The following is a 12,574-nucleotide window of genomic DNA, read 5'->3' on the forward strand; positions in this document are numbered from 1 at the left end:
ACCTGTTGGACTTTAACCTGGCATTGTGAGACTTCTTAAAGGGTCAACTAGGCTTTGACAAAGGGACACCTGGACTCGAAACGTCAGCTCTTTTCTCTCCTTACAGATGCTGCCAGATCTGCTGAGATTTTCCAGCATTTTCTCTTCTAGTTGTTGATTTAAAGGTCTCTCTCATTCTTTTTGTAATGCCTTAAACCTCAAGGGAGGCCACCGTCCCAAATGTGCACGTGGATTAGCGTGGTGACAGAAGGGGTGTAGGGCCCTCACTGTTTGCAGAATGACTGGATAACCTCCTTCACTGTGGTACGAAACCGTTTGCTCACAAAGCAATACAGGAAGAAGTTGACCGCAGTACTCATCAATGCCAACATGTTGGCCAAATCCAGCATTAGGTGAACCTTCCAGCTCTTGTTCACTGATGAGACATACAGGTGGTATATAACGACGATGGTGCGAGGTGCCCACAGGATAACAAAGACAGTGGTAACTGCCAGGAGGATGGCTGTGGTCTTTCCGGAACGAATTGTCAGCGCTTTCTTCTTTTTGAGTTTGTAAATGATCAGTGAGTTGACTATCAAAAACACCGTGCATGGGATAAAGTATATGATGAAACAGTGCGTCCATATTAGCACCTGGTCCAACACGGTGGGTGGGTTATTGACTCGCCAAAGGTCAGACCACCAGTAAAATGGGACGCCCGTGATTAAAGAGGTTATAAAGACGGTTGCTATTATTTTATGAGTGCGTTCGGGGTATGACACCATGCGATATTTCAATGGGTGGCAAAGAGCATAATAACGGTCAATTGTCATCGGCACTGTAATCCAGATGGAGGCATGATTGGCCGCAAACTCCAGGACGCTAACCGTGTGCACCATCGTAGCAGGAATCTTGCGGTGGAGAATGGCCGTCTCCAATATGAATCCAACAAATACGATGAAAAACTGAGTGAGGATGTCTGAAGCTGAGAGGGCTAAGAGATAGCAGTAGGAGGATTTCTGTGTCTTGATGGCTAGACGTGAGAGGACAATTACATTCAGGATATTTACTGAAAAGAGAAAGAGAGTGTGTTAGCAAACTATTTTACCTCAGCCGTTACATTGTGTGTGCACAACAATGGCGACAGACGATGCAATAGAATTGTTATGTGGTGGCTATGACTGTCACTAATTTTTACAGATGCATCACAGAAAGCATTCTTTCCAGATATATCACAGCTTGGTATGGCTTCTGCTCTGTCCAAGACCACAAGAAACTACAAAGGGTTGTGAACGTAGCCCAATCCATCACGCAAACCAGCCTCCCATCCATTGACTCCGTCTACACTCCCCACTGCCCCAGAAAAGCAGCCAGCATAATTAAGGACCCCACGCACCCTGGACATTCTCTCTTCCACCTTCTTCGGTCAGGAAAAGGTACAAAAGTTTGAGGTCATGTACCAACCGACTGGAGAACAGTTTCTTCCCTGCTGCCACCACATTTTTGAATGAACCTACCCGATATGAAGTTGACCTTTCCCTACACCCTAGGGAAACACTTATATTCTGTAACACTATATTCTGCACCTCTCCTTTCCTTCTCCCCTATGTACTATGAACGGTATCTTTTGTCTGCATAGCGCGCAAGAAACAGTACTTTTCACTGTATCTCAAAACATGTGACAATAATAAATCAAATCAAATTATATTATTTTGAGAGATGAGTTAAAGGGACATGGGCAACTACACAATATTCTTCAGAGGAATGCAGAGCGCAGCGGAATTGTGAGACACAGCGATCTCCCTCTAAAGATTTGGTGCAAAGAATTTCAAATTGTAATCGATTCAATTGGATCAGTTATCGGTCAGTTTTTGATCAACAAGGGAGTCAAAGGTTATGAGGGGCTGGTAAGGACAGGAAAGTGGATCTGAGGTCAGAATCAGATCAGCTATGATCTTATTGAATGGCGGAGCAGGTTTGAAGGGCTGAATGGCCTACTCCTGCTCTAATTCCTGTGTTCAATTCCATCCTAATCTAATTGCGCCTTTAGCAACAGCAAATTGCTCTCATTGCCAAAGCTACTGCCTCTGCCATTGAAAGCTATACTCACAGACTGTTCCACTTTCGTCCTGCGCTGAAGCTGCTTCACCGCCTCTAATATATTTTTCTTCCCTTTGCGGTCACCTTTTGCCCTTTCTAGTGTTCGCTCTCCGTAATTTACGCCCTGCACCAACATCATTCCAGTCATCTATTACAGCGGCTGTGCTGAGGTGTGCAATTAATCCAGTCAGTGAGTGTCAGCAAGCAGCTGATAAATGTCTCCTCGCTGGATATGCTCTGAAAGCCCCCGTTAACAATGTCAGGCTGAGGATTCATTCTACTCCTCGAAGCACAGCTGCTTGAGTGGGTTACCAACTTCGGGAATAATTACCTCGCAGTTAATGTCTTGCTGTTACAGCTTTAAGTACAAGAATTCTCATCATTGCAAAACAGGTCCAAACGAAGCGTTGGGAGAAAGGAAGTGACTTTACCTTCTTCAAAATGCCGCAAGTTGTTACAATGCACATCTGTTATCTGAATCTCATCTGGTGCAACATTTTGTGATATTTACTGAAAGTTTACGACAGTATTCATGACGTACACAAAATAGGAATGCAAACACTCAATCCAAAAATGTGTAGGTTAGGCTGATTGGCCATGCTAAATTGCCCCTTAGTTTCAGGGAGATTTGATTTGATTTGATTTGATTTATTACTGTCATATGTATTAGTTTACAGTGGAAAGTATTGCTTCTTGTGCACTATCCAGACAAAGCCTACCGTTCACAGAGAAGGAAAGGAGAGAGTGCAGAATGTAGTGTTACAGTCATAGCTAGGGTGCAGAGAAAGATCAACTTAATGTCAGGTAGGTCCATTCAAAAGCAGGGAAGAAGCTGTTCTTGAGTCGGTTGGTACGTGACCTTAGACTTTTGTACCTTCTTCCCGACGGAAGGTGGAAGAGGGGAATGTCCGGGGTGCGTGGGGTCGTTAATTGTGTTGGCTGCTTTTCCGAGGCAGCAGGAAGTGCAGACTAGGGTAAATACGTGGGGTTACGGCCCTGGGTGGGATTGTTGTTGATGCAGGCTCAATGGACTGAATGGCCTCCTTCTGCACTGTATGATTCTATGAACGGTTTATCCCAATAATCTGCTTCTTCTTCAGTCCACGAATATCATTCCCAATTTCCTTTCACTTTATCCACAAAGGGACTTACCTTATGAATGATTGTTGATCCTCAGCGATATTGGGCAGATCACCAATCTCACTTCTCCACTATTAATTCCTGCACTCTTTCGCTCCTCCCTCCAACCCCACCTTGGATGGTCTTAGGAATAGCATCACGGGGATATCACCATTAGAATGATATTATTCTAAGTAATGGTGTCAATGAGACTTTATGCTAAGACATAATGGAGATGAGTATTCATTTGCGGGCTTTGTGTGAATGCTCATGTAAGTTACATATATATTTGAAAAGGAATTGTGCTAGAGTGAGCCCTTTCAAAGGGCCTCCTTTTGATGATTGAGTGGAATTTATGGTTCTTGGCAAACCAGGATTTAATTGATGATATCAATCCAAGTGGCTTGCTAGCTACTTAAGAAATTTTAAAGCAACGTTCTGTCAGACGTGTTGTGATTAATTGCACTAACTATAACACATTTATCAAATTGTAGTAAATTTCAGACACTCAATTCTCCTTTTTTTTTCAAAAGAGAAAACTACAGCCAGGAGAGATCGGCATTTCAGCGAGAGAATGAGACCGTTCGGGTGAAAACAAAACTCTAAAAATATGACTCCTTATTGGATGATAGACTTGGCAGGTCTGCCCTCTAGTGGATTTAGGTAAATCAATGAACAAGCAAAGAGGTCGACAACAAGGATAAAGGACATTGCACAGCAGCAACTGAAGCTTTTACACATCAGGGGTGGAATTGGTTCGTGCTGGCAGGGTGAAGTGGGTTTGAAGCTAATAGGTCACCAGTTTCCCACTCCCCCAGTCTTTTAGCCACTGAAATTCACCAAAACAATACTTTCATCTCTTTTGGGAGGCTTGTTTTCTGGTCTCACTGTCACACGTACTTGGTTTGAAATTAAAACTTGTGACAATATTTCCCATGCCAATGGAATTGCAAACTGGAGAGAGATTATCCATCAGCCCATTTTGTCATTTTTACTCCGTTAACCTGTCGAATTTGACAACTCTGCGATCATCCGGTCTGGCCACGTCCCCATTCGCGGTTTCCATTCTCTCTCCAATGCAGTCTGGACACAAAACTCTGGAATTAATTCCCTAAATGTCACCAGCTGATTCTCCAACTTTAACACATTCCTTTAAAGACAAGGAGGGTGGGGGCGTGGGGGTGGGGGGGTGGGGGGGGGGGGAGTGGGGGGGTGCAGTGGGGGGTGGGGGGGTGGGGGGGGCGGTGGGGGCGGGGGGGAGCGATCTTCCTAAAAAAATCCAAAGTCCCCAAAAGAAAAATGAGGTAAAATGTGATTCTCATCAGTAGGGGGAGTGGGTGGAGCATATTCATGCTGGGAAGCTGGCTGCTGTGCTCTAGGGGCAAGGTGATGCCAACAGCGTGGCCTCGATTCCTGTACTGGCTAAAGTTAAGTCACCACCAGTCAGCTCTCTCTCAAAGCGGGGAGCAGCTTATAGTCATCTGGGACTATGCTGGCTTTACTTTTATTTTATATGTACACATGTATGTATTTATTGCTGGAATGCAAAAAAATTGTGCGTAGGCCTTAAGTGAAACACTCATGGTTCAAAGTGTGATAGGAAATGAGAACAGCCTCATTATACAACCATTCTCAACAGGCCAGAACACAATTAACTGATAACATGCCAATATGAGCAATGATCCCCCTGAAGGCTGGTTTGAAGGTTAGGAATGGGATCTTACAAGGGAGTCATAAAAAAACATGGCAGATGGTTTAAGACCTGATTGGTTATGGCACTGCAAATTCGTAGAAGGTACATAGGAACATGGGAATTAAGAGCAGAAGTAGGCAAATTCAGCCTTTTGAGCCTGTTCCGCCATTCAATCAGATTATGGCTGATCTCTCCCTGGTCTTAAATCCACCTCCTCACCTGTAGGTTATACACTTTGGAGGAAATAATAACAAATGGGATTACTATCTCAATGGAAACAAATTAAAACATGCTACCGTGCAAAGGGACCTGGGGGTCCTTGTGCATGAGATGCAAAAGCCCAGTCTGCAGGTACAACAGGTGATCAAGAAGGCAAATGGGATGTTGGCCTATATTGCGAGGGGGATAGAATATAAAAGCAGGGATGTCTTGATGCACCTGTACAGGGCATTGGTGAGGCCGCAGCTGGAATACTGTGTGCAGTATTGGTCCCCTTATATGAGGAAGGATATATTGGCATTGGAGGGAGTGCAGAGAAGGTTCACCAGGTTGATACCGGAGATGAGGGGTTTGGATTATGAGGAGAGGCTGAGGAGATTGGGTTTGTACTCATTGGAGTTTAGAAGGATGAGGGGGGATCTTATGGAGACTTATAAGATAATGCGGGGGCTGGATAGGGTGGAGGCGGAGAGATTCTTTCCACTTAGTAAGGAAGTTAAAACTAGAGGACACAGCCTCAAAATAAAGGGGGGTCGGTTTAAGACAGAGTTGAGGAGGAACTTCTTCTCCCAGAGGGTGGTGAATCTCTGGAATTCTCTGCCCACTGAGGTGGTGGAGGCTACCTCGCTGAATATGTTTAAAGCGCGGATGGATGGATTCCTGATCGGTAAGGGAATTAAGGGTTATGGGGATCAGGCGGGTAAGTGGTACTGATCCACGTCAGATCAGCCATGATCTTATTGAATGGCGGGGCAGGCTCGAGGGGCTAGATGGCCTACTCCTGCTCCTATTTCTTATGTTCTTATGTTCCCCATATCTCTTTATCTCATTTTTAAATTAGAAATATATCTATCTCCTTCTTAAAACCATTCTATGATTCAGATTCCACTGCGCTATGGGGCAGCGACTTCCACAAATTCACCACCCTCTGCGAGAAGTAGTTCCTCCTCATCTCCGTTTTAAATCTACTGCCTCTCAACATTTACCTGTGACCTCTTGTTCTAGATTACCCCATAAGAGGAAATATTTGGTCTACGTTTACTTTATCGATCCCTTTTTAAAATTTTATATACCTTGATCAGATCCTCTCTCATCCTTCTAAACTCCAGCAAGTATAAGCCTAAACTGTTTAATCTCTCCTCATACGTCAACCCTTTCATCCCCGGACTCAATCTGGTGAACAATGTCAGAATGAGTTTTCACTCCATGATTTAAACAAAAATTTCAAAGTTCCCTTGGATATTTAGGATTAAGGAAAGCTTTCAGAGGATGAGAAGGCTGTGCCAACATAACAAACTAGCTTCACCCCGAGAATGGGTATAAGATGATGCAACAAGAGCCACCATTGCTACAACCAGAAGGAGTTGACTTGGCCACTCGCCTTGGCAAGAGAGGGTTAAATTAATGCTGAACTGTTCATTGTGGTGACAGTGTATATACCCTCTGTCTTGTAATGTTACTGGTGTATCATGCTCACTAGGGTTCATGTATCTCTTAGGGGCTGTGAACCATAACTCATTAAAAACCTGGCCCAACTCCATAAAATTTGCAGAGGAGGAGATGCCTATCTCTGCCAGGGAGCCAGCTGGAACAGGAGTGCCACCTATGAGCTTCTGACAGCAAGCAGCCCACACCCTTTAAAGGCACTCCCAAAAATCGGACAGTCTGGGAATGGGGTCCGGAGTAGGGATCTGCGTGCCATTTTTAAAGGGCTCAACACATCTCAGTGCAAACCCAAACCAACATGTGTGTCATTGTGATGACTCCAACCAGGCTAATGAGGTTGGCTTGCTAGAGTAAGAAGTCCCTGATGAGTCCTTCCGTGCCCGCTGGGCACCGCAGGGACTGGGGTGTATTATTGACCCCTATAATCACATTTTAATTTGATGTTTTAAGTTTCCTTTCCGCTTTGTCTTTTGTTTCGGGCGGTTCCCCTTCTTTTAGGGAGCTGCCCCTTTTGAGTTGTCCCTAAGTTAGTTTGATTTTGTTTATTTGGTTGGACAACAAAAGATGTCCCTCATGAGTCCTAATTGATGGTCCAATCAGAGAGCCTCATGCTCCCGATTTCAAGCAGGTATGTCAGTTTCTCTACCTGCAAGAGCCGGAAGCTCCCAAGTGTGAGAGCTCTGTACGTATTATAGTTGGTGAATAAAAAAGAACTTGGTGATAGGACGCTCGCCTCCGTGGAGTTATTTCAGTCATCTGTCATTAATCTCAGTTAGAAGTGAGGCCTTACATTGGTGAACTGCAAATATAAGTCCAGTTATAGACTGAGAACAGGTAGTATCAGTGTAAATGTCAAAAGCTGAAACATAATGTGACCTTTGGATCCATTATGTGTGATTCGTGCTGTGGGACACCCTTGCATTAATTCACGGTGTCAAAAGCAGCTCAGTGATGTAGGCCCAAATCTAATTTGATGAGTATGATTATCGTTCTGGTTGTTCCAACAAAGCGTTTATTGATAAATTAGCCTCAACCTGCCTCAAGCCCTGAAGAGAAACAAAGTTTTAAAGAAAGAATTGCAGCGTTCATTGTTGTACCCATTCATCAGAGGGATGAGATTTCTCCCTTGATTTATTTTATTAACTGGCTTCTTCTGTGACCTATTTCAAATGGCTGATGTTCAGCAAGCTATTGATTTGGCTTTCACCCTGTGTGATGCCACTGCAATAAATTGGATTTACAGTATCCAAATTTAATATTCTAGTACATGTGAGTACCGGTACTTAAGGGCTGCATTAAGTTCCAAAGGTTCAAAAAGTCAGCCACAAACAAATGCTGCCAATCCTTAGCGGAAGCTGGGACATCTTTGCCTATGTTTTGAAGTACTGATGTGATACTCTTAATAAGAATCTTTCAGGTTCATCAACTAGAATGAGCTACAAACTCTGTTAATTATAAATCCGTCCCCAACAGAAAATTCCACATGCTAATCACGGTCGTGTGAAGTCATTTTTTTTTCTGATCCCCTTTTCGATGGGGGCGCCGCAGTGGCACAGTGGTTAGCACTGCTGCCTCGCAGTGCCAGGAACCTGGGTTCGATTCCCAGATTGGGAGACTGTCTGTGCGGAATCTGCACGTTCTCCCCGTGTCTGTCCCCCCCGGAGGTGGGTTTCCTCCGGGTGCTCCGGTTTCCTCCCACAGTCCGAAAGACCTGCTGGTCAGATGCATTGGCCATGCTAAATTCTCCCTCAGTGTACCCGAACAGGCGCCAGAGTGCGGCAACTAGGGGATTTTCACAGTAACTTCATTGCAGTGTTAATGTAAGCCTACTTGTGACATTAATAAATAAACTTAAACTTAAACATACCTCCTTTAAAACCCAACTCTTTGACCAAACTTCCCATCATACCTCCCATGTAAAAACAGAAGCCATTCGGCCCCTTGAGCCTGCTGCACCATTCAAGCAGATCATGGCTGATCTCATTGCAGCCCTATTCCTATCTGCTCCTCAGAATCCTTGTCTACCTCAGTCTTGAATGTTTGTTGTCCATTTTTAAAATCTGATTTCACTTCTGTGTAGCAGTTTGGGAGATGTTTCTACATTGCAGACCCTATATAATGTTAGGAAAACAAAGGTAGTTTTAAGGGATTTATATTTGCATTGGTAAACATTAGAACTAAGGTATAGTTTTAAGTGGGTTTAATTTAATGTTTCTGTGGAAAGAAGGGTAAAATCGATAATTACATTCATGCCAGACAAAGGCATATGTACGTGTGGGGATTGGTTAAGTTCCAGCCGTGTTACTATTGTGCTTTGAGAGGACAATTCGTGAAGAATAAATGAGCTAGCAATGGTTGCTTAGCAACTGGAGGCCCTTTTAAGGTACTAAAGTTTTTAAGCTTTAATTTTAGCTGCATATTTTGCAGTTGGAGACAGAACACTGGGAAGTGAACATCTCTCAACTCTGCCAGAAGGAAGACTACACAAGATGAGGGAGCTGCAAGGAAGCAGGCTTACCAAAGGACCAGTCCAGATAACCAGGGAATTGGGAGCGAACGAATGTCTGAAGATAACTGAGGTGAAGAGAACAGAGACCAAAGTATTGTTCAGAAGAATTCAAGGAAGAGTAAACAAAGTGTTCTGAGTTAAAGAGACAATTGCAGTAACCAGATTTAAAGTGGGAAAGCAGACCTAAGAGGTAAATCAAAAGTTTGATGCCATTTTAATAGAACCTGGAAATCGATAGTTAAAGCAATTGTGTACAGATTGTATAACAGTCAAGGCAAAGAAATCCTAAAGGGGAAGTGGTAAAGCCCAGATACTGGATTTGCTGCCAAAAGTGGAGTGGAAGCTTTGTTCAAAAGAACACTTGGACTGGATTTTGGAATGAAAACTACTAATGGAAAGCATTAATGTGAGAGAAGATTTTAAAGCGTGTTTTTGGGAGTTTAGAAATTCTCATGCGATTATTATCTGGGGTGATTCGCAGAAGAAATCCACAAACACTAACTGGGGTTCAGAATGGAGTGTGTGTATCATAATCCAATTTTTTTCACGTTTAATAAATGTTTTTTTCTTGTTATTGAAACTAATTAGCGATCCTATGTTCCTCCATGTTTTATAAAAAGAAGCAAAAGGTATAGTCTTTTCAGCCAGGGTTCCATTCTGAAATCTTCCCATCCAGTTATAACATCATCGCATAGAATAGAACATAGAATATCGAATCCCTGCAGTGCAGACGGACGCCATTCGGCCCATCAAGCCTGCACTGACAACAATCCCGCTGAGGCCTTATCCCCCTAGCCCCACGTATTTACCCTGCTTAATCCCCCCGACACCAAGGGTCAATTTAGCACAGCCAATGCACCTAATCAGCACATCTTTGGACTGTGGGAGGAAACCGGAGCACCCGGAGGAAACCCACGCAGGCACGGGGAGAAAATGCAGACTCCACACAGACAGTGACTCAAGGCCGGAATTGAACCTGGGTCCGTGACGCTGTGAGGCAGCAGTGCTAACCACTGTGCCACCATGCTGATCAACTTGGATCGTAACGATAACTGCAAGCTCTTGTTACTGAGCTAATTATATTCTCTCTTTGTGATGGAGAAAATGACGTTGCTAAATTGTATTAACTTGTGCAAGCTGGTATGAATAAGATTGAATTTCTTTAGTGCCAGAGTAATGGCATTGACCAGTTTGATGTGAAAGGATGATTCTTGCACTCACCAGGTAAACCCAGGCAGAGCAGGACACTGTAGTAAATAATTGGAATGACTCCCAGAACACATGGTGACCTCTCAGAACCTGATCCTCCCAATTCCTGCCAGGGATCTGGGAATGAGCTATTGTGCACCTCAATCATGTTGCCAGGAAGTGCATTAGAATACCTGAAAAATAAAGAATATCTGGTAATATCTTTCTGTTCGAGACATGTGAAAATGAAATTTTAACATGCGTAAAATCCTTACATTACAGAAGGAGGCCATTCAGCCCATCGAGCCTGCACCAGCAACAATCCCACCCAGGCCCTATCCCTGTAACCCCATGCGTTTACTCTGCTAACTCCCCTGACACTAAGGGACCATTTAACATGGCCAATCAACCGGAGCACCCAACGGAAACCCACACAGGTATGGGGAGAATGTGCAAACTCCACACAAACAGTCCCAAGCTGGGAATTGAACCCAGATCCCTGGTGTTGTGGGGCAGCAGTACAACCACTGTGCCACCATGTCACAGAGACTGTCAGACTGAAGGAGACTGATAGTGCACCTGAATGACTGTTGCAATCCATAAACCTGGAACCATCCAAAACTGTTGTCCCTGTACTAACTTGCACCAACTGCCATTCACCCATCACTCCTGCCCTTGCCAACCTTCACTGGGGCCTGTTAAAGAAACACATTGATATCCGATCCCTTCATGGCCTCACCCCTCCTGGAATTCCCTCTCTGAACCTCTCTACCACTCTCTTTCCTCCTACCAGACACTTCTTAAAAGCCACCTCCTTGACCAAACTTTTAAATATTTTCCCGAGTACCTTTTTATGCAGCTTGGTGTCAAATATTAGAATCATAGAAAGCATCCTTTCTGTTTGTATCACAGCTTGGTATAGCTCTTGCTCCGACCAAGACCACAAGAAACTACAAAGCGTTGTGTACGTAGCCCAGTTCATCACGCACACCAGCCTCCCATCCATCAACTCCATCTATACTTCCCGCTGCCTCGGAAAAGCAGCCAGCATAACCAAGGACCCCACACATCCCGGACATACTTTCTTCCACATTCTTCCATTGAGAAAAACATACAATAGTCTGATATCACGAACCAACCGACACAAGAACTTCTTCCTTGCTGCCACCAGACTTTTGAATGGACCTACCATATATTAAGTTGATCTTTCTCTACACCCTAACTATGACTGTAACACTACATTCTGCACCCTCTCCTTTCCTTCTCCCCTATGTCCTCTATGAACGGTATGCTTTGTCTGTATAGTGCGCAAGAAACAATATCTTTCATTGTATCCCAATACATGCGACAATAATCAAATCAAAATAATTCAAAATAACTCAAATATTTTGCTCTCTAAACACTTCTGTGAAGCACCTTATGATGTTTTTGGATGACAAAGGTGCTATATAAATACAAGTTGTTATACAAACAGAGAATGCTGGAAAAACTCAGCAGGTCAGGCAGCATCTGTGGAGAGAGAAACAAAGTTAATGTTTCGAGTCTCTACGACTCTTCTTTGGAGCAGTTGCTGATATGCCCGCTGCAATTAGTTGGCACTTAACAAGAAAGTTCTTCATTCTGGGGGAAGCTTTGTTACCTAATCCAGGGCAGAGGCATTTCTGAAAATGTAGAAGGCAGGAAGATAGTATTACACTTCACGAAGTGAGCACTGTGTTATTTGCTTACATTGTTCAATGGCGCCATTTGAATGGCTAAAGCTCTATAGGCTTGCACTGGTGATTAGTCTATGTATGTATCGTTCCAAATGTGCTCAATTAAATTCCACACATACTTCAAGCAATAATTTACTTTGAGCAGATTTATCTTAATCAAATTGCTCAATATTATCAATTAACCAAACTCAACCACAAAGGTAAGATTTGATATGTTTTAAATCCATAAGGCACTCCTTCGGTGAGTCAGAGCAGCTGCACAGCAACATAGCAGATGCTACCGGGACTTGATGGTTTGAGTTATAAGGAGAGGCTCGATAGACGAGGACTTTTTTCACTGGAGCTCAGGACACTTAGGGGTGATCTTATAGAGGTCTATAAAATAATGAGGAGCATAGGTCAGCTAGATAGTCAACATCTTTTCCCAGAGGTAGGGGAATCTAAAATTAGAGGGCTTAAGTTTAAGATGAGAGGGGAGAGATATAAAAGAGTCCAGAAGGGAAAATTTTTCACACAGAGGGTGGTGAGTGCCTGGAACGGGCTGCTAGAGGTAGTCATAGAGGCGGGTATAATTAAGTCTGAAAGGTACAGACAATGTGAGTGGAG

The 12,574-nt window shown here is 43.7% G+C and overlaps 1 protein-coding gene across 1 annotated transcript in view; it reads right to left on the reverse strand.

The window, feature by feature from the left end:
* Positions 1 to 263: 263 nt before the first annotated feature.
* The window catches only part of gpr142 (G protein-coupled receptor 142), a 39,238-nt gene continuing 26,927 nt past the window's right edge, over positions 264 to 12,574 (reverse strand). The window contains exons 3-5 of the mRNA XM_078226064.1: positions 10,287 to 10,447; positions 6,551 to 6,553; positions 264 to 1,048 (exon numbers count right to left, since the gene is read on the reverse strand). Coding sequence (XP_078082190.1) covers positions 264 to 1,048; positions 6,551 to 6,553; positions 10,287 to 10,447 — 949 coding nt within the window. The remainder of the gene's footprint in view (positions 1,049 to 6,550; positions 6,554 to 10,286; positions 10,448 to 12,574) is intronic.

This window comes from Mustelus asterias, chromosome 12 (genome assembly GCF_964213995.1).
Source record: "Mustelus asterias chromosome 12, sMusAst1.hap1.1, whole genome shotgun sequence".
Lineage (NCBI taxonomy): Eukaryota > Metazoa > Chordata > Chondrichthyes > Carcharhiniformes > Triakidae > Mustelus > Mustelus asterias.